Genomic DNA, 23,732 nt, shown 5'->3' on the forward strand with positions numbered 1-23,732 from the left:
TATATATATATATATATAAATGTTGTAACAACAAACACACTTCTAGATAAATAAAGATATACATGTGTTTTGATTATTATCTCTCCATTTGCACAGTCAACATCGCCTATAAGGTCGAATAAAAAAGAAGTGGGGAAAATCGTTCATGAGGTAGCCATGTGTGAAGTGTGCATGCATGTGTGTATGCGTGTGTATGTGTGAGTGTGTGTGTGTTGCGTTGTGTATGGGGGAGGTGCTATACGTGTACTTGTCTGCATTTATTTTGTTGTATAATTTGTACATATTATGTTATACTCCATGTAAATATGTTACACCTTGCCATATACTGTAGTGTATTGTGTAAAGGGGCCCCGACCACAAGCTGTGCTTCAATGGAGTCCCGAACCTATCAGTCTGAATTTTTGCAGTTATGTCTTGTATTTTTGTTGTTTGATTTGGTTTGAATAAACTGAACTAAACTGAACTGAACTGACAGACGTGAATTCCGACTTACACAAAAGAATTAACATGCATCCAACGGGCAGATCTTTCATCGACTTAACCAGTTTTTCGTCGAGTGCGAGGTCGACTTAGGTTAACTGTACAATGTATGTGCATTATACCTAAACCCATTCAAGAAAAGGCAGTTAAACAACCGGTACACGACGTATAACATATTATTATTATGTATGTGTCTGTGTGTATAAATGTATATATATATATATATATATATATATATATATATATATATATATATATATATATATATATATATACATATATTTCATATGTGCACATTGTATGTTTATACATATACTGTAATATGTACGCATACATACATAATTTTATGTAATGTATATTACTATATTATATTAATGTGTGCGTGTGTGCATGAATATGGAAAAACCAGTGCCCCCATTTCATAAAAGATGTTAGGATAGCAACTCTTGCTGGAACGGAAACTTCCCACAGCAACAAGCAACAGCCAATCAGGAAGTAGGAATCTTGTCGTTACCATGACAATTGCCATTCCAGCAAAAGTTGCTATTATAAACTTTTTTAATGAACTGGATAACGATATTTGTACATTCTCACTCAACTCACTATCCGCATTTTTACATCATCTCCATCACAATACACCAGACCATATCAGACCATATCAAGAACACGGTATACAACTAGAATTATCAGTCCATATAACTTTTTTTTTTAATACCACATATTCAAGATTTTCAAATTCTGTACAAAATTGTGATAGGTGTAAACGAACTTACCTAATCTTACAAACATGACCTTACACGTATTAACGAGACACACAATTGCTGCTGGGCAAAGGTGCTTGCATGCTTCTAGCATAGGCTAGTGCGTCGACATGAAACTGTTGTGTATGCCACGTTAAAATTGTTATCAGTGAAGTTTGTACCCTCCACATAAAATCTCACTTTTCAAACAAACCAAAGCAAAACAAAATCAAGTGGAAACAGAGCTGAAGATAAGTGATGCAGTCGTAACACTCTTGACCCTGTTAATGATTTATGCATAACAAGAAGTAATATCATTGTTCGGGCCGTGCCTGGCCAAACAGCGGCTCTACAAAAACCAGATTTTGTTGACATTTCACACGCCAATATAATTTCACGATGTAGCAAAGATCCTTCCGGTTGGAACCCCGGTTCAGCGTCTTGGAATTCACTTCTCTACCCACACGCCTCGCTCTCTGTCAACTCAAGTACTTCTCTATTAGCGACCTGTGACTTACACAATCCCAGTTCTGGAACGCCCTCAATTTGATGACTGAATGTTTCTTTTTAACGTCGGAGTGAAGGAATGGCAAGATTAATCATAAATAGTCTTTATCTATGACAGACTGCTCAGCAAAATCGTCAAAATCGATAAGAAAGCTGCTCTGTTGGACTGTGACTTTGACTGGAACGGAAAATGTAAGGGGTGAGACCTTGAGAGTTACGTAATACAGAAAGCTTGTCGATAATCCCATTATACTCAATAACGGACGATATCATCCCAACAAACAATTCACCTTCATTTAGTACGTTCAGTGTGATGAAGTCAACCATACACTCAAATAGTGTTGTTGCTTTCTGCTATAAAGCAATGTATGATTACACAAAGCATCTAGCACATAACACTGACACTGACACTGACACTATGGCGGCAATGCAGACGTCGAGGCAAGCCTTATCCAGTATAAAGCGTTTGTCCTCGCCTAGGTTTTCAACGTAAAAGAGATAATCATGACCAGCCCTATGCAGTTAATATTCGTATACAAGGATTGTCTAGGCAAATGCTGGAGAATGAATATCGCTGGTTTGTTCTGAAGGTTAATCAATTTTTTTTTTTTTTTACCAAAATCATGTTAAGTGAAGGACAAAACGCGTCTTAATCTCAGTTAACAAAATTCAGAGTTATTCGGCGAAAATTGGATTTCAGTGATCTTAATGATATAAAGAAACCGTTTAATGTGCAGTACGTGTAATTACTAGACGCAATAAGCGGGGTGCAATTCACTATTGTAAGTAGTTTGAACTCGTTCTGAAATGTGCCGCTCATTGAATGCAACTCGTCGCCTGCCAATCAGAAGAGCCCTAGCAAGCTTGAGAGCATACAAGGAATCCTTAGGGCTCTGCTATAGCAGGTTTTGGAGCATGCAAGCCTTAGGGCCCTTCTGCCGGCTAGGCAACCAACTATCAAATGATGAGATCCCATCCTGTCACATTACACGTGCAGACAAGGATTGTGGTAGCTTGGTGTTCCGCACAGGGAAGAACATAGGCCTACATGATAATTTATCGACAATGCCAATTTACCCCATTTAAAGCCCGATAAATATTGAGTTTAACAAATCACCGACACGAAACAAACAACATTGGCAAAATGAATTTCAAAGTGCAGAGTAGTTCCATATACACATTAACAAAGCATTTTATAATTCTTTATTCTTCACTTTATGATACAGTAGTAGGAACATTGTTCGTATGTGGCTCAAAGGTGATGTTAAACGTGTCTTTCCATACTGGGACAGACACGGCGGTACCTATGTACAGCGTACGTGGTTCTTCAGAAAGCTTCATGACATCGGACAGTGGCAGATGACTCTAACCAAGTCCCAGTCCTTACATCAACACTAAATTTGATAATGTCCATTTGTGCATGAGAGGTTGGATATCACGATCACTGTCTGCAAAGGGTGAGTCACTCTGTCTATACACCTCTTTGTATGAAATCTCTCCTGTCCTCTTTACTCAATGAATCCATCCAGCACGCAAAATGCAGTTTCCACGCCCTTCCGTTCTCCTCGCTGCTCGTCACACCAGCGAAGTTCTTTGCTGCCGATGAAAGGGTCGGTGCTGCAATCCGCAGAAAGTGCGACGATTCATTTTTCCCCTCTCGGTGTGCTACAGCCAGTACAGATTCGTTTAGACAGAATGATCCCCTGTTTTCGAGAGCATCGATGGAATCATCGTCGGTCTCGATCACGACAACGAACACTGCACAGAAGGAAAACGCAGGAAAAGAGAAAGAGAGATCTTTTAGTCATATAGATCGAGTTAAGTGTCTACTTGCATCATCATAACATTATCGTACACTGTATGTTGCAATGGAACCAATTAATATACTTTAATCCCAGTTGATAAACGATGATCTGACTGTGGAGATTAAAACCTAAAATGGCATTAAAACGCTTCATCCTGGCGAGGAAAGCGCATGTTTTAGAAACAAGACACAAAACAGGTTAGTCATCGCATTCTTCATCAGCGACCAGGATGCGATGTGATGTTAGAATACTTTAATCCCGGTTGATAAACGATGATCTGACTATATATATATATATATATATATATATATATATATATATATATATATATATATATATATATATATATATATATATATATATATATATATAATATATATATATATTAGTTATCAAACACAATGCACACACAAACATGAAATTTCTTTTTTATTGCACTCCTTCTTGAAAGAACATAGATAAACACGGTTACTTAAACCAGACTGTACAATGACCTTGCCCTTTACCATTACATTAAGTACATGTCTTTTATTGGTACTTTAAATCACATTCATGTTTGATTTATCATGACCGCTCGCAAAGTGACGCCACTTTGACTTTACTCCTCCTCCCACTGTCAGGGACGGGTTTCTTGCACTGCTTTTCAGGGGCCCATAGTGTCATTTTGCATGAAATTTATTGCGCGTAGGACACACTTCGACCGCATTCATTACTTCAGCTTGATGCTGGGAATAAATTATGATCAGCTGGAGCAATAATAGCTCGTAAATTGTTTTCGGTCTCGGAAAAAAGCAATCGAACCAATACACTCTCGCTATCAGGTTCCAAAATATGAGACTTGGGTAATTTGTACCAGCAGAATTCATGACCACGGTTATTTCAATCCATGGAAACAGGCAGCTTGGATACTTTAGCGAAGGAAAATCCTTCATGAAGGAATTCACATTATTATAATGATCATATAGAATTTTCAATCCCTTACATGCCCTTTATAACCATACAGATTAGCAGGTGGTATGGCTTACAAAGCTTCGAACGTTGAGTGACGCATTCGGCTACACAAAATGATATCTTAAATTAATATAAGCAAACACCAGTCTGATCGGGTTCTACTCAGTCCATGCCGCCAGCAAAATTCTACGGAAACAGGAAGCTAAAATGAGATAATCACATCTGCTTTTCATATGATTGTAAGCAGAAGTTAACTTCCGGTAAGTGATTATAAAAAGCTGGTGTATATACACATGACTCCTGCATTCTTTCGGTTTCGACTTATCAGTAAGCAAAACGCTGTGTGAGATACCGCGACATACACACCAGCTGGTTTGATTGTGGGTGCCTTCCACTTAGGCAGCTTACCAGTTTCATTTCTGTTTTTTTTTCCCCCATCGTTCCCTTTTTCGAGAGCTTTACATCCAGGAAGGCGTTCTCATCCACACCCTATGGTGTACGCCCGTCACCTGTTACCCCGCGTGGCTTTCCGGAGGCCATTTTTTCAGGCTCGAAGCAGGTGCGCATAGCAACAAGCTTGGTCATCCCGTCTACGACTCGGTGGGGACGTTCAGCCACCTAGCGGCTTGTCCGCTACACTTCCGCCACCTGACTACAGCCACGGATTGTCCTCGGTACAGAAAGAAACGATATAGTTTACAGCACTCCCCATCAAGTTCCGCGTAAGGCTTAATCAGACCTCTTCGGAGTATTATTATTTTATTAATACATGTATCACTCCCCGCATGTATCTAATATCATGATTACTCACGGTCAGGTAGTCTTCCAACCAGCATCTCGCATAGAGATGAAGGTTTGTAGATTTTGTTTTACTTTCACTTCACTTTTCCTATTCTAACGATCTTAGAGAAACATGCACGTTCATTTTGACTGGAACATTAAGTCAGATCAAATTCAGTGTACCGTATGTCATCATACTAGGTAGACGACGAAAGTGCACAAAGATGGACAGGATCCATGGCTGTGGGCATGCTAGGTAATGGGTGGTGTGGCTTTCCTCTCCTCTCCCCCCCCCCCCCCCCCTACTTCCCCCTTACCTAAATTACTACGTGGAACATGAAAACGTGTGAGTGCTATCAAACCATACTTTGGACAGAGTAAACGGTACTCGAACAAGACTTAGTGTTGCTGAAGGGCAACCTTGGACTCTTCTGAGAACCAATTAAATCACATTTTGCTGGGACAGCTGGAAGAGCGAATGTAAACGTGTTTAAATACACCAAAGTTGTTAGCTGGCTGTATTACTATTAAACATCAAAATATTCGAAATATTTGGAAAATTAAACTTGTCTCTCCAATGCCAGCTGTGGGGAGTGCAGCGAGAAACGTTCTTGGTTGGTCATTCACCCCAACTTCACTCGCTCAAAACATCGCATATTATAGGCCCATGAAGCTAGTGTGTTGGAGCTCCCTGTTAGACGAACGACCAAGATGTATTTGGCACCTTTTGAACACGTGCGAGAGAACTAACCCCTCCCTGTTCCGAGAAAACCTTCAGACTTGGGGGTTACTCGGGTTCATGCCCTCGTGTCTTTCCCGGCCTGCCCGCATAGCTGCATGAGCAGTCACGTAGTGTACCCGTAGAACTGCGAGTAGCGAGTTCAGAAAACGAGTCAGTTGGTTGGTGCTCCTCCTTCTAGTTCTAACCTATAGTTTCTCCCCAAGCAGAGACCAATTTCTTATCTCTGTCATCGCTTATTGAAATGAGAGAGACACGTTTCTCATTCATGCACACCTAGATCTCATCCTATGTTACAGGGATTGTACAGTACTGGAAGTCGGTTGAGGTGGGGATTCATGTTTTGAACATTCCTAAGTGAGATGACGAGAAACCTTTTATGAAATATGTTAGAGTATGTAGAAGGATTCAACGTTTATTTCATAAAAATTAGTTTTTAAATGGCTGAGATATCCAAAAAAGTGATAATAATAAAAGGCGACAGGCCACGCCTTTCACTAGGATCTCTTTGTTTCACCTTGTTTTTGGATATCTCAGCCATTTCAAAACCGATTTTCATCAAATAAACTTTTGATACCCCTTAGAATTGCATGCTCTTTGACATCTCATAGAGTGGTTTCTGAATATCTCGCAAAACGTTAAAAGCTAAATCCTCACCTCAACCAGAACTGTACACACCCTTTAACCGATGGATGTGGTATTTACTTGTAGTTTCCGAGACATGGAGCGCCTTAAGGCCACGTATGATCCCATTCGTTAAAATTGATGCATAGTTATCCTTACATATCACGATGACTTCAAGTCTTCTTCATTGCTTGAAAAGATTTGTTCAAAAAAAAAAAAAAAATACGACAGCGCCCCGACACAACGTCAGGGTGAAAGGCGGAAAGTCAAGGAAGGTCACCGGTACTGGGACCAGCTGTTCCTAGCCATCACTGCCGCTAGGAATTACCCTCCCGCTCCAGGCGCAGAGAAGTTGGAACGTGTTGATGGGAGAGACGAGCCATGTGGTTGATCGAGGCTGATATATGCCTTCCTATCTCTTCTTTTTTCATGTATTTATTCTGTGATGACACCGATATTGACAGCGAGCGATGCTGTGGTGCTGTCTTCTGATGGTAGACCCGCGGGACCGATTGACCCATCTGACCCAGGATTCAAGACAACTTCACGAGATGTAGTCTTGACACTTGGATGGACGAGTATCTATGGTGGCTTTCAAACTTTCGTGTGTGGGTTTTTCATGAAGTCGGATAGTTAAATTCTATCAGGCGGCTGTGCAATGTGTAAAGTTTACATGCCACCAGTCAAATTTTCCTATACCTAACTAAGAATTATTGCTGAAAATTTAATTTTACTATTAGGAAACAAACCAATCAGGAAGAAACTTTACATCAACGATTTGTTAGATTCAGTATAAAAAATGTCGCGCGTATAGGCCCCCTTGAAAACTTATATCAAAGGACGGACTCAAGTTGTATTCTGTCAAACCGTGGTACTTACCATGACGATTGAGCAACCTCCTCCACTGCTAGCGAGAAAAAGAGGGAGCGCCGCTAGCAACTGCACGGCCGTGACTCCGGGGAGCTCTCAGGCGTCTCGTACGGATGCAGCTTAGGCCCTGGATGTTGTGACATGACCGCCATGTTGGCTGTGTGATGGTGGCTCATCTGTGGTCAACAATGAACAGACAGATAGAAAACAAAATCGTTAGAATCTCACTTACCATAGGTCGTGTAAGTTTCTTTACGTTGCACTATCACATCCAAGCACTGATATCGAGGTACATTTGTGTTAGAGAATGAAAGAGAGAGAGAGTATTAACACATCATATAAATACAACATGATATCCTTTCATTTTTATCAGTGATACACATACGGTACATCTTAACATGCATGATTATGTTGTGCTTTGTGTATTTCTATAAGCAAATATAACTCGCCATCCATTTTAGCTCTTTAAAAAGATTGAACAAAAAGAAATGCTACTGCATGAGCAGCCTAAAAACAAAACCATGACTAATATTTACAAACAAAACGAAAGAGTATCGGGGACCCAACAACATCGTAAACCACACGCAGCCTTGAATCAAGGAAGACGTGGCACGTAATAGCGAAGTTTTTCACTCTTTTCAATGCGATAAAATTCATTTCGCGACAGACTAAATTTGTGCAAACTTCCATCCCCCTCAACCACCACCAATCTACGTGTGCCAAAATATACAAGATGATTCATTAATAATAACATTATTCATAACACGATCAGTGTTCCTGTTAGCGCTTGCCAATACACGGCGACATCATACTTTCGTTTACCATCAAAACATTGGTTGCATCAGTGACAGAAAGCCCAGCTGAAATAGCTCTACACCACCAAACACACATTCCATCCTGCGTGGGAATCTGCGGAGCATCAAATCCCGCTGATTCAAAATCACAGGAAAATGAGCAACTGGGGTTCATGGCTATTAACAACAAAATAGAGCTATCAGAAATTCGTAATTTGGTTTACACATAAATAATGGAAACTCTCAACAATTATTGTACACGTCTAGCAACAGTGAACAATTACATCGGTGATATATATTGCCTGTCTCGCAAGAATATACCACGCAGAGCAGTAAATACGTGTAAAAATATCACCAGGGAATCTTGGGGTAATTCTATTTGGTGGAGGCCACGCTGTCACGCTGGCAAGCTAAATTACCTGCAGTCCCACACACTGGGGTTCACGCAGGTTTTGAACTTCATTCCTCGCCACACGAAAGTACACTTTCTCGTCACCTTTCGTCGAGCGCAATTTTGTTTGGTACATCAAAGCGAAATTCTGGAATTCCACAAGCACATAAAAAGTCCATAAATCTAAAACTGAACAGCTATGTGAGGTGGTCTTAACCTAGAAAACTAGTTAACCCTGAAATGCAAACAAACCTAGACTGGAGAGTGAAAATCACGGCCTTTCAAACTTTAAATAAATGTTAAACAGGGTCAACAGAAACGGATGCGAGAGTCTGAAGGCGCGAAATCACAAAGCCTCCCGTGAATATGGCGGATCAAGTCAAGTGGTGTCCATTCATGTCACCCATTGACAGCGGTAGATGCACCTGTTATCTTGCGGGAAAATCTGTTGGCAAGACAGTATTTCCCACGTTTAGCAAAGTAAGCAAGTCAGTCAGACTCCGCTGACCATTGACGTGTAGTCTCATCCGTTAAGACCCTAATTTGCAAATCATTTTATTCGTTACAACACAGCTCGCGGCTTTTCGACTTTTCCCGGCCTTTCGGAAAGTGATCGGATAGACGAAATCATTGAGATATTTGTTACAACATTATCAAGGGGGGGGGGGGTATTTCGTCTCACCTCCCTGAACACATTCAACTCGATTTGTCAAGTGCATGATTTGGTATGTGGCCATCCGCAAAAGCTATATCTCACCTCCCTGATCTATGTATGTAAACATCACATGAGATATATACGTGTCAAAGAGAAAACAGGAACGTCTGACCCCAGAGATAACCCAAATCATGTAGTAAAATATTTCGTTGTACAACCTCAGAAGTACATTAATATGTGAAAATAGGCCTACTGTTTTAAGTGCCAATTAAGACAGGTGACATGTCAATAATATACACGTGTACGACACACGAGTAACATATTACTCAACTAAGATACTCTATAGCGATTTCATTTACTGTACTAGTAGTAGTAGGTTTTGGGTTTTCATCAGCTGAACACCCGCTTGTTTACCTATGTATATTCAAAGACGCACTGAGTGTAGACATTTTGATACATTACCAACGAACGATCAATGGCTAATTCTGTCCACTTCATTGGAATGTTCGAAAACATTCATATATCCACTCTTTGTTCAATACAAAACCCACTCGTGGTCAACATATTTTTCTTTCTTCTCACCCCATAACGCCCTAGGTTCATGACGTGCTTCAGATATTGTTTCATAACATTTTTTCAGTGTATGCCTTCACTCTATGTTATCATATCTACAAGACGCGACGTAGATATTTTCATAGCCATTGGCGGAACATTCTGTATCCTACTGCTGACACGTGATCAAGCCATGGAACACAAGATTAGTCCTAATTCTTGTCCAGTAAGGAGACTAGCCAAAAGTGTCATCTGCACAGTGCAGTCGACTTCTGACGTCCCTTTCACACGCCTTGATTAAAAATTCAATAAATCGTTGCTCAAGATCGATTAGCTCACTTGGTTTGCTCTATAGCCATGTGTTTGCGCGGCTGTACGCTGCGTACACACATGGCCAACCGAACTCGTTCAATTATACACTGACCAACATGATGCTGTCATCGTTGCTGATTTTCAACAAACAAATACTCGGAACATCATCGATATATTCGATTAGAAGCGGACAAATAATACTCGGGCATCACTGATAATTCGATATGGAAACATTTCATTCTGTTGGGACGCTAACGTTGGCAGTTCCTATGTTCGAAGTAACGAGCATGTCTTGCTTACAATGTAAACAGGCACACAAACATATGCCTCTCCATATTTTATGTTACAGTATTACAATAATCATGCTTTATATGTTCGCTATACGTAGGGCCTACATGTCTGATACACTTCGTGTAATTCAACAACACCTATTACGTGATATGTTATTAATGAATGTGAAAGACTTTAGCTAGAAGGAAATATTCTCTGACTGACTTTCAGGTCCCCTTCATAGAATTACATTCAATGATAACCAAGATGTCTTTCGCCGTGATTTTCTCTTCAGTATAACTTCTTTCGTCTATAAAACTTGACATTTTAGTATGCACATTAGCGATTGGTGACGCGATACGATCATAGAGGGAAAAGAGAAAGAAGACCCACTAGAGCTTCCCACGCCTACCAAGCGGATCGTGAGAACAACAAAATTCACCCCTCCCGTTCACTCCCACACAGGAAGAGTTCCTTTGTTTTTATAATATCATCAATGCAGGTCCTACACTAGAACCAGGTATCTAATAATGTCGTGTCACCTTCAGTTGTTTTGGCACTTCGATTATTGATACCACTTGGCTGTTACAAAAGTCATGAACACTGTCGTTGTCTCGTGCCCCAGTGCCCGAAGAGAAAGGAAGTCGTTGAGCCCCAGAGATCGCTCCTCAAAAGACAAGGTTTCGGAACGCTGAGCTATAACACGTATTTTCCTACCTGCTCACAACACCATGTTTAGACACCCCCCCCCCCCCCCTTTCCCAATCACGCATTTGGTGGCAATCTTCAGTCATGCGGATAACGCACAGCTGTTGATACAGACAACTCGCGACACATTCGACAATTCCTAATGAACATGCGCAAACATCCGAGAGGAAACAGTTCAACTTCAATGCGAAAACTCGTCAGAGCATTGCAATTGTTGGCCAACCTTGACTCAGTCGTCATTGTGTGGAGGAAAATGTGGGCCTAACCCCGCCACTGGTTTCAAGGGCGGGACCCAATGTACTTCAAATTGTCATATACCTGTTAAGATAAGTTAGAATTCTACAAAACAGAGAATCCGAACAGAAAACACGTAATGAGATTTCGCGCCACTTTTTGTTCCCTTGCATACCCGGATGTCGGTGCACGCTTCCTTCCTAGAACACTATAGAGACTAAAGACTAGAGTTAAATGGTTTCTACGGTAATTAAAAGGCAGGCAGTACAATACAATGTACTACAACTTCTAAACAGACGAATTCCTATCACGAAGCAGGAAGAGAAAGACCCACGCAAATATTTCTGATGTCTGCAAATACGTCATGTTTGAATTGACTTGATGTTTACTTCACTTGCGGGTTTAAGGGTGTGGAACTAATTGAAAATTCTTTTCAAACAGGAATAATGAAAGAGCCCATTAATAGTCATATTTTGATGTGGGTTGAAGTTTACATTGCATGCACGCATGAACACCCATCAGCGCATTTCGTGTGAGGACAAATTAGACAAGCAATTTTCGAGATCGAGAACGTGTTAAATTTGTGGGCCACATACAGAGTGAGAAACTATACGCTTCTTTGCCAGTATGCAAAAGCAATGATTGAAATTGGGTTTGAGAACATCATTTTGCAGAACAACCGGGAGGACAATATTTCATAGGGAATCTCTCCGTTTCCCCGCCAATTTTACGGGGCTTCATTCACAGCTGTTTGCACAAAGAGAATAATTTTGCGAGATCGTCTGCTGATCTTTTTAATTCCTGCTCTCGAGAACAAAATCGCTTAATCTGACCAATCTGATACCCAACTATCTGTTATCACGATAGGACTAAAAAATTGTGCGGTTGTCAAGGCAACACGCTTGTTATCCTTCGCCGCCAAAATTAGGCTCCCCAGTATGAAAGGCTTTCCGATACTAATCCCCTCGATACGATCGAAGGGATCCGATATGCTACTGTTTGGAACAATTTCTTATGGATATACTGCTTTCAGCATGGAGCTACATTGCTAAAGTATATACTAACTATGTATCACTCAAGTGAACTTTGATGAAACATATTAAATAACCAACGTCAGAGAACATGTTTATTAAAAGATTTTGTAGATAGGTGTTGTTTTCTGTCACGGGTATGAATATTAAATCACAATCGTATTTTTAGACACTAGTATTGTTCCTTTTATGATGTATTTCGCTGATTAGTTCTTTTTTTCCCCTGTTTTTATGTTTTTCGATTAGGCCTATGTTTTCTCTGTCTTCTTCAAAACTTTCCAAATCATTTTCATATTATCAAAATGGCATGTAAATTGTTGTTTCTACTATACAGTACAGTAATGCCATGAATATCCTGAAGCCTTATCACTAAGAACTGTCATAAAAATCTTTAAGCAGTAGCATGCTCATTGCTCATGCATTTTGGACAACGACATGTATAACACGCTGTCAATCCACCGAATCTTCCCCGTCTAGTTCAGCCAAAACTCTCCCAGGGTTTTCCCAGGCGACGAGGGGACACTGATGTGACAACTGTCAGCGGGCTTTTCACTTGGCGGAGAGCAGATGGGGCGACTGCTAGGAGGGATTCGTGGAATCCAACCAAACTCTCCCAAGTCAGGTTGGATGGAGAGGCTGAGGGAGAGAGTAAATGGGGTCACAGCGTTCCCCATTTCGGGTGAGCAGGGGATGGAGCTAAGACGGCCAACTGTCACATTTACCGTGTACAGCAGATGACAGACTGGACAATACACTCGACATTACTCTGCGTGTGTATATAGGACAAGTGTGTATGTGTGTGTGTTTGTGCTAAATGATTAGTGGTAGCATCGGCACTAATTAGTTCCACAGGTCTTTTTTTTTTTCCACGGCTCGTACAGATTTTGAGATGAAATAAAATAATATAGCTACCCTGCCATATCACATGGGTATATCACACCCATACCTAATGAATGGCAAAATCACCACCATCATGGTAAAAAAAAAAAAAAAAAAAAAAAAAAAGACGAGAAACAAGTGACACTGTTTCGTCATAAAATTACATAAGCAGAATAACGTTACATTGTGATGAGGAAGACAGTTGGTTTAAAGAAACGAGACAATCAACTTTTCCCCGTCGGCTAAAACTATAGAGGGCGTTAATGAGGCATGATGCTCATCCTTACTGGAGCCGAGTTACAGATGGTCAAAGGAATGGGAATTACTACGAAAACAATGAGATGGAGGGCAGTTCTGGAGGTATACCTACACTCGCCCTAGAAACCATCGCCATTCAAAATACTCCGCAGATGTTCGTTAGCAGCAGGCATGCGCTGGGAGGGTAATTACCGAGTGCGAGACATGAAACAATGACTGACAATCGCGTTCCTGGCAGAGGGGAGATCTCAAGGTGTACAGATGGCAACACAAGTACCTCTAAAACTTTAATCTTGATAATTATGCATTAAAAGTATCCACGGGCCAGGCATCGCAGCTTGGTCCGTCCGCCGTTAATGGATTGGAATCTTGTGCGACTGCTGTCTTCTCACTCAGTCCCATGCGCGCATTCTGCTGTGAGTATTTTTGCCACGATTTTGTTCATGGGTCACGGGCATGTATGCACGGCAGATGGTATGTTGTCATGGGACGTTGCCCTACTTCATGAACAACTGTCGTGGTATTTCCGTTCGGGTCCTGCTCTGAATAATGAATAGAACTAATCTTTGTGCTCAGGTAGGTTTGATACAAGGCACCTTGTTTTTGGTGATTTTTTTTTTTTCACACAGAACACTCAATACTTGAGTGAGTTCATGACAGAACGACACAAGTTGATATGCTGAAAACGGGGAATCGTTTTCATGCAGCTCGAGACATCTGGCGTGCAGTTGTTCTTGATGTCACGGGAGCATTTGTGGAATAGCGCCACCAACGGACTGTCCTTGGCAAAAATGTGACCCACAAAAGTGCCTACCCAATGAAACATTCGAGCTCTGATAATATTTCCCAGGTTTGAATATTGCAGATGGTGACATCATTGTCAACGTCAGAAAATTTAGCTCACAACATAAAAAGAAAAGAAAAAATCAGTTGTCATTAACACGTCATTCAAAGACATAAATACATGTAAATGATCTCGGCAGTGTTGCAATGTCCTACACTGTGTATATATCGTTCCTGCATTTTGTAAATGCTTTTTATCAGGATGTGGAAAATAAATGAAATGAAATGAAATTTACAAACAGCTGTACATTGTCGGATTATGCTTGTCTAACGAACAATTGCTTCTTTCCAGTCAAACCCAATAGCAAGTCTAAGCTTGTATCGTTGGCTTATTAACGCACAGTATTGGTAAATAAAAATCCCTCGTGTTGAATTGAATTTGTTCCCATAGTTTCCTCCATTTTCATCTGCGACCTTCATAAAATCCGAAGCTCCAACTTGCACCGTCATATTGCCCACAGAGAATTCCGTTGGGATAAAAACATCAATCAAATCAAGGGATATTGGTGTTCACTGGACTGCGTGGTAAATGCATCAAAATCCAAAGCATGTGAACATTCTAATGATAAATCCTAGAATCATGCTGGCAGAAGCCTATATCGTATACGATACAGTTTGTGGCTGACGATATGTAATGTAAATCTGTCAATGCCAACGACTTCACGAACAGAAATAGAGTAGGCCACGTACAGTATTGGCGGGAGAAAAATACGCCAGGAAGTGGAGAACTCGCTATATCTAAATGCGATAGAACTCAGACAAACTTCCGTCTAGCACACAACGGAATTAAACAAACGAACTTACCCAACCTGTTCGGGGTATACAAAATGCTTTAACACGGGCATACATTACAAAACAAATGGAATGCCAAATTAGAATAAATACATTTCTTGAATACATCATTCCAGCACATAACCCCAGGGCGCTGTAACCACTAACACGAACGTGTTGGGGTTGCTAATGCGAATATCTGGCACCATAAAACAACTCGGGCGTATGTTACCATACCTATTGTATACATTATGTCTATGAGGATGAAATTATCCTAATAAAGCCTGTGTCACCATTGAAGGGGAAGAAAGAAAAATCGAAACTTCGTCGGCTCAAGAGAGCTGCTCTAGTACATCTACCGTGACTTCCCGCACAGCTGACTCCTCATACAGAGAGAGTCATTGAACACAATTTCACGACTCGCTCGTGTTTCCGTCACAAGGACACAGGTGCGTGGCTGCTCGAGCTGCAACTTTCCGGTCTAAAAATAACCTGTTATCATCCCTTGCCAAATGGACTCGGAGGTGGTCTTTCTCTCCTTTTCCAAGCACTAATGGTCATCGAACTCGACACACTTTCACCGGGTCATTCCCAAGGCTAGCGCAGCTGTAGATGTCCAAAGCCAACAGCAAGTACGCCCAGCAACCACACAAGGAGGTATACTTCCTCGGTACGACCATCACACACGGGCGCCAAGCGAGGAATTTCACATCGTGTCTACAGCGGCGTGTGTTTTTCCAGGGAGGTGGGAACCTCCCTGGTTTTTCCGAGTCTTATCTCGTGGAATGAAAGTGTTCATACCGGAGGGAATGTATGTTATGTAAGCTCAAAGGAGTCCAGGTACCCCCTTAGTCACGTTGCGTTGGTACATGTATGTACACGTATTTATAAATATGTATCACCGTTGATACCTTTGCCCCGACGAGTCCACGCAGGGAGGTCTCACCTCCCTGGTCCACGTAAGCATTTCATGGACAATTTCCAATCGTCAAAAGCGATAAGAAATAGATTTTGTATATATATAAAAAAAAAAAACCGCGTTCTCATCCCATTTAATACAACGTACAATGTAGTTCGGAGTTCCTTAGTTGGTAGGCCTACTTGTGTACGTTTGTGTAAATTTCCTTTTGATAATTCCTATAAGAGTATCAGTGGCTTTGATGTGGGACATACGCAAATGACGAGAATGTTATACATGTAGTTTTATGCTTATAGAACGTGATGAGGAACAAACACATGTCCATTTAACGTTGAGCAAGATACCAAAAGCTGCCCTAATACATTGTAGACACGGTTCAGAATTAATAGACATAGCCTTGGCGTTTGAGACAATGGCTTAGTCGCTTGTGGTCTTATCCCCACACTATACAGCTGTGGGATGATTTGCAGTGTGTTTATATCGTAGGTTATCTACCGGTCACATCGACTTGGCATTGTTTGTAAACACCGATGGCGGTTTATAGGTTGGTCGATACGACAGCTGCGCTTTACAATCATACTCGGCATCAATAATGGAAGAAGATACCACGTTAACGAGAGAGGGGAGGGGTGCCGGGCAGCCACCAGCCTTCCTAAGATTGACCATTCTTCTCAATAAAATGATTGCGTAAAAAATAAATAATGGCACGTTATATACTCGTCATGTGTTACGTACTTGCCGTACATGGCATCACAGCTTTTTCACTTTCACTGAAGGACGTGTCGGAAGAGCTGGGCGTTATTCCCCATCTCAAGAAAAAGAAAAATTTTAACACAATAATGACGAAGTTTAAAAAAATGTATCAGGGCCTTTTAGTTATTTCGTATCAAAGTTCTTGGTCAAGGATTCTTACAGAATTTATAGACGGGACATGAACGGATAACTGTCGATGGGCATACTGCACTGGAAGGAGGTACCCTTGTGGCCTTGGACATGTGTGTCGATAAAGCTTGAAATTGCGATTTGGCACCCTTGGGGGAGTGGAATAGTGCACCCTTGAAGTGTCCAGCTCCTCTGGTTGGCGTTAGATAGGAGAGAGAATTCTTTCTATCTAAAGAACTTTCACCATACCTTCAGGTGTAAGACATGCTGGCAGTGGTAATATGGTAGGCCTATTCAACAAAAAGAAAGCGTTAAGTAGAACGGCGAAGGTCAGTAAAGATATAATCAATACTTGCTAAACTTCCGGTATACAATGGTAGATGATAATAATGATAGGATGGCATGAGGACGCGGGGACGCAAGGACACGGCCATGGTTGGCTCTGCCTGCCTGCCTGCCAGCACTGAACACCTGGTTCAGGAGGTCATATACTCACTAAAGTTGTGGGAAAATATACATAATATCATAGACCCAGAGTTCATTATCACGTTATTATGCACCAAATCAGAGTCTAGCTTGAGAGTTTGAGATTAAGTAAAGTCATTCCTATGACCTTTAACCTTTTATGGGAATTACATGATAAAGCAAGTTGTCCCTATCTGCCCTTTAGCTACACTCACACACTCTTTTCTTGAAGTAGAATATGGGAACACTAATTTTGTGATGTATGACAGCAAGCTGTAACAACATCGGGCCCCTGATGTACTTGTGGGAGATCAGGGGCTGGGCCAAGACGACAGGAACAGCTGTGTCGTCGAAAGGACGGGGTACCCGCGCGCCATTCCATCCAATTAGGGTTCAATGGCTGAGGCCGGTCAGTGAAAAGGCGCTATTGTAGTGGGCTACATTGTGTTCTACTGGTGGCAAAGTCTTGGATCCAGCACAGCCAAGAACACATAACAAAAGGTGCGCGAGGCTGGAGGGCGAGATGAATGTCGCAAGCTGGAATACCCCGTCCCGGACATCTGGGCTGAAATACACGTACTCTTACCATACGAGCGGGGTTTATTTCAAAGGTTAATGAACGAGCGAAGCGCCAATTCTGCAGCTGGTTAGCGACACACAACAGACAGACGTATTTACGCAGCAATTCTCTTAGAATCTATTCATTAACCCATGCCAACCCAGAACACGGTTACCACTACGCCTTTCATGAGATGGACGCAGAGACAACTCATTATGAAAGTACAACGCCTCATTTTATATATATATATATATATATATATGTGATACATATGAACATTTGAATCCTAACAGTATAACAATAAAGACACTGTAATAAATACCCAACATTGATAATGTAAATCAATAACATACTCACATTTGAAGTTTTGTTACGTAATAAATTACAGCGATCTCTACCGGCGAGAGAAGTGGAAAACGTCACGTATGTTGTACATTGGATTGTATGTGACACCTATCTATGCCTATTTCAATTACCCTCTCCTCTCAAATTTGCAAAAATATTTGTGAAATCATTTCATGAACAAACACAAGTATATAGACTAGTGACAGTACTCGTAACCTGTTGTTACATCACTAGTGTTGCATTTGGGCATTAATTTTGACATTGCCACAATGCCAGTATATTATGACATTAATGTTACCTTGTGAAACTTCAATGAAGTGCATTCAAATGCATGTGAAATTAAGAAAGTCATGCTGACTAAAAAGAATGAAAAGCTAATAAAGATAATAAGCGTATGGCGTTATCATCCGGGCTAACCCCGGCCCCGGGACGCTCCGTGTACACAGTTACACACTGTGGGAGGACTGCGTGTTGGGGCTGGTCGCAGTTACATCCGGGCAAGACATGGAAGAAATAATGGCATTCTCGATCTCGCCATGTTTTGTTTTGAGGTGTTTAAGCAGCATGCAGTATAGTGCATTATATCTTTTGAAGGGCACGTATAATGCGGTATATGCGTGAGCACTTTCTATCAAAATTTGGTTGATCCTACTCTAGTATAATCTCAATTCAAGTGAGTGAATACATTATGCTGGTAGGTCGTAGTCGTTGCATTGGGGCACTATTACTCATCCAGACAAACAACATTGTATCGACAGCGACAGAGATACATGGCATAGTCAGTGTATATATTTACGCTACTATCCACATACGATTTGTTATATGGCATTTTAACATGTTTAAGGGCAGTGTGCAACATGTTAATCGAGCGAGCTCCACAATGCAGTGACGTGATCCCCTCATTTCTAGCCTCTTATACTATTAAAGTGGTTTATATTTACTCTCTCGACAACAATTAAAACGAAAAAAAAGTCTTTCTCATAAAGGCAAATCCCATTGATCGATATATGGTATGTGTCATATGATTTAAGCTATGTATGTTTAATATATACCTAGCAGAGAGCGGAAAAGTATACTTGTAAATCTCCACGGTCACAGACGATTATGTACATTTGATAAGAATCGCTTCGACTCCATCCAATGCAATGTCAATCTGAATGGCGTTGCCAATGCCATTGATCACGTTGATTGGCTACCCAGTTTTACACCGACGAAATGAAAGGAGAGAGAGAGAGAGAGAGAGAGAAGGCAAACAAAATAGATATACCTGTTGTCTGTGACGAAACTCGTTGTAACTTGGTTGTTGGAAGAGTGACGTTTGTTGTGACTGACACTGTTGCTGTCTCATCATGTTGGCCTGGTTGTTGTGTCCGAGTGGCGTAGGTGGTGGTGGTGGGCAGTGCTGTTGGTTTTGCCGCTGCTGCGGTACCAGCGTGGTGAATGGCGTCCTGTTGGGTGCCGCCGGAGTAGGTACGGGCATCGCTCCTCGCATCATGCCGCTGAGTTCGTTCAAATTTCCAATGACTTTCACATTGATATTTTGTCCTTCTAACGCCGTTTGTAAGTCCTGGATGTAGTCTATTACATGTTGCAGGATCTCCACTCGTGTAACTTTCCTATTTTTAGGGATCGTTGGAACCAGCTGCTTCAACTTCTCGTAGCAGTCGGACATGGTAAAGTTGGCCACACCTGCCCGCTTGTGCTTTCGTTCCCCGCCGCTGTACGCGGGTAACGTGTGACGAAGACTCGCTGAAAATTGCTGCTGCTGCTGCTGCTGCTGCTGCACCATAGGTGCTTGCATTTGAGGTTGCTTCATGTCGCGTGATATGTCAAGCTAGAGTTAGAGACGAAAATTCCTCTGAATTTGGAGATGTTTTTCCTCAAAAAGATGGTAGATACAGTACAGCTTCCAATACCAAAACTGTCCAGTGTATGAAACCGACTATGACGCTCGATTTTCTGAAGAGAATGGCGTTTTCCAATGCCACTGCACTGGTGGAGATGGATAAGGAAGTGTACCAAATTATGGCTACGAAGCAACCAGGATGTGACTTGCTCTCAGTTAATAGGTGAAAGATCGTATAAACAGAATCCGACCCTGCTTGTGGATGTATTCACTTATGGATTTATCTCCAGATACAACTATATGACTCATGAAACACGATCCTGAGGCTTGGTGTACGAGATTCCGGGCGCTCGTACAGCACTGCTAGCAGCTTGTGTTGCGTGAAACGGAATGTACCTTACTGATAAGGCGACCGCTGCCTAGCTAGCTGACGGTCGGCTGGGCTGGTTCGCTGTCGGACTGTCTGATATGCATCACTGCTCGCAAACTACACAGACACATACGCACACACAACACACAAACACACACACACGGTCAGACTCGGAATACACGCATACACGACCAATAGGAGTAGGCGAAGGAACACAGCAGGCGAATGTGTACTCCGACAAGTCATGCGAGACCTGCGGCGTAATTTTACGCTATTCGCTGGGGTATATTACGACCAGCGCACAGCCGGACTCAACCAATGGAATTGCAGCATTTGATTAATTGGACTCCTCGCGTATCTGGAGTGTTATCTGTGATATGCCATCGACATACACTAATCATCATGGCATGTTTTCTTTTCGATGGGACTTCCGATTTTTATTTTTTTTTTGCTTCTTTCTTGGCACGACGAGTGCCTGATATCTATGCCTTTGAACGTCAAAGGGCGGTGAGTTGGCTCAGTCGGTAGCGCGTCTGCCTCACGATCACGCGGCCCGGGTTCGAACCCGAGTCTGGACTGAGCAATGTTGTGTGTAAACATACCGTCCCCTCTAGTAAGAGGCAAAACACTCTGTCCCTCGGATAGGACATAAAATGGAGGTCCCGTGTATGAGAGAGTCACAGCTCATGCACGTAAAAGATCCCGCTTCATTCATTCATCGCAAAGAGCAGGGTGTCTAACCCGGTGAAGTGGTCCCACCCCACATCCAACTGGACCCCATGGAAGACCAGCTTATTGTAGCTGAATATGGGCTATCCAGCCATCTTCACAGATGGAAAATGAACAACAACAACAACAACAAAATAGAAAATTTCTGGCTATTTACGAGTAGACACTAATGAATACACGAGAGACTTTGGAGCTGACGGGCAGCTGGATTGTGACCTACGTAGAGCAGGGAGGTTTCGTCTCACCTCCCTGCGTAGAGCTGGTATTTTGGTGGTGGAGTGTCTGGGCTGATATAGACGTGGATCATAGAGATATATAATAGATTATATCACACAATATCTCGATGGGATGGATATGATAAATGTAATGTCATTAGTGCGAAAGGTCGGGTTTTCTTTCGTGTTATCAAAGAAAGAGAGAGAGAGATTGTATTGGGTAGACACGTGTAACATCCCTATACTGAAAAGTTTGGCCAGGGAGGTACCACACTTTGCAAAACTGAACTGACATGCAAAGTGAAGACCAGTGGAAAAAAGTAGTCTATACACGAGCAGTTGTCTTATTCGCTTGAATGTGATGTCTAAGCAGGGAGGTGGAAACTTCCACCTCCCTGCTCTGAGTGCATCCATATTACAAAACACGAGGATTTCCCTGTCACAAATTTGAGGGGAAAAAAATAGTTTCTTTTGTGGCCCCACCAAGCCTCTGTGTATTTGATGGTGAAATTCTTACTATTTAATCTCTCTTGATATTATTGGAACTCACCGTCATTAAATATCCGCTTATCGAACAAATTTACCGGATTCAAATGAATTAAAATTTTCTCTGTGTAGATAGCATGTATGTATGTAGACAGGCTCATCGTTCTTTAACTATGACACATACATGTGTGTAGATTGTAAGGTAGGTATGATACACTAATCATTTCGTATACAGATTCCAGCAGTCATTTGTGTGCCTATTATAATATCGATTTCAGCGCGAACATGATAGGCCTATATAATTATATATATGTAGACAAGACACGTTCAAGTGTCAGGAAACTCCTCATGACATTTAATCACAGACATAAAATAACATTAGACTTGACAAAACCTTGGAGTCAACCTACAAATTTGTACAAGCTGCTCTGAAGTAGCTAACACTATCATATTATACATTGTACATTGCTTTGATGAAATTCACCTAAAGTGTCTGATTGTAATGATTTTGTAATATGATCAGCAAACAGTAGATCTCAAAGAGCTATAGCGCAAAGCTCCTTGCTATAGGGATATTGTACACTATAAGAAAAAGAAAAAAGTCATAAATCAGTCAATAGACCAAAAGCCCTTTTACTTTTTTCACTAAGCCAGTGGAGTGAGGTGTGCGCCATCCTTCACCCCCTTAGAAGTTCAATGACATTATTAGCAAGTGGAAGGAGAAACTTGTCTAATTTTCGTGATCAATTAGCACAAAAAACGTTTCAAAGAAAACCACACTTATCTGCCTCGTCATCTGCACGTGTTGGGGGAATTCCCTGTAAACAGAGTGACGTCAGACTCTTGGTGTCTCCTGACGGTTCATTAACACCCGAAATGTGCCTAATGACGTTCATTTAGTAGTCTACCTTTCCTCTCACGTAAACAAACTACAACCATGACTAAGAGACAGGAGATTTGAGACTTTGTTGTTATCTCTTTTGTAACAAAGGGATCTGTAGTTTATATCATCATACAACTACTACTACTTGCACTACTGCTGCTTCTATTACTGCTATTTTATGATCTTTGAACGTTTTGTAATCTTTTACATTGTAAGTTCATTTGTCTTGAGTCGAGCACTTCCCTACATCAAAGACTCGTAGAAAAATACAGAATTACTATCGATACACTATCAAACAAATAAAAATCAACCGCCATCACTTTGTGAGGCAATGCCATTATGTGTTCGATATTTTTTTTACGCATTATCATAGACACATGTCAATGAAGATATAGATAATAAAGGGTCTACAGGTCTAAGATATATTTGAAGATTGGCAACAATTCTTAAAATTCCCTGCAATATAGATGAATATTGTGTCCAATGCGTCTAAGCTGAGCCTGTTGTACATCCGAGATATTACAAGGACGCATGCAGGCATGACGCATGATCGACACAAGGGGGCGATGTTTCGAAATCTACCAGGCCCAATATCATGTCGTCAAGCGGCGGAACATGCCTCTGAAATCGAGAATTTTACACGACTACACAGCAATATGGCTGGGAGTCGAGAAATCAAAGTGAAGATTAATTGTTAACTGTGTGACCTGTACGGGGATGATATAATTATCGCCTTGTGTACGAGTGCGTATTTGTTGATTTTATGAGAACATGTGAAATTCTAAAATTCCATAATTATGTCAAATTTTATGAAACTGTTAGCGGCAGTGATTGTGTGT

General features: G+C 41.4%; 1 protein-coding gene across 1 annotated transcript; it reads right to left on the minus strand.

The window, feature by feature from the left end:
- Window positions 1–1,175: 1,175 nt before the first annotated feature.
- On the minus strand, window positions 1,176–20,180 carry LOC140233598 (uncharacterized). Its single transcript, XM_072313689.1, has 3 exons — window positions 19,632–20,180; window positions 7,506–7,672; window positions 1,176–3,485 (listed from the first exon to the last, which is right to left on the minus strand). The coding sequence occupies exons 1-2, from the start codon at window positions 20,178–20,180 to the stop codon at window positions 7,559–7,561; spliced, it is 663 nt and encodes a 220-aa protein (XP_072169790.1). The 3' UTR covers window positions 1,176–3,485; window positions 7,506–7,558.
- Window positions 20,181–23,732: the final 3,552 nt, after the last annotated feature.

Source organism: Diadema setosum, chromosome 10, assembly GCF_964275005.1.
Source record: "Diadema setosum chromosome 10, eeDiaSeto1, whole genome shotgun sequence".
In the NCBI taxonomy this organism is placed as follows: domain Eukaryota; kingdom Metazoa; phylum Echinodermata; class Echinoidea; order Diadematoida; family Diadematidae; genus Diadema; species Diadema setosum.

Coding starts and splice junctions, on each gene's coding strand:
- LOC140233598 (XM_072313689.1), bottom strand. CDS start 20,180: ATGAAGCAACCTCAAATGCAAGCACCTATGGTGCAGCAGCAGCAGCAG. Junction 7,673..19,631: donor AGTTTCGTCACAGACAACAG/GTATATCTATTT, acceptor TGTTGACCACAG/ATGAGCCACCATCACACAGC.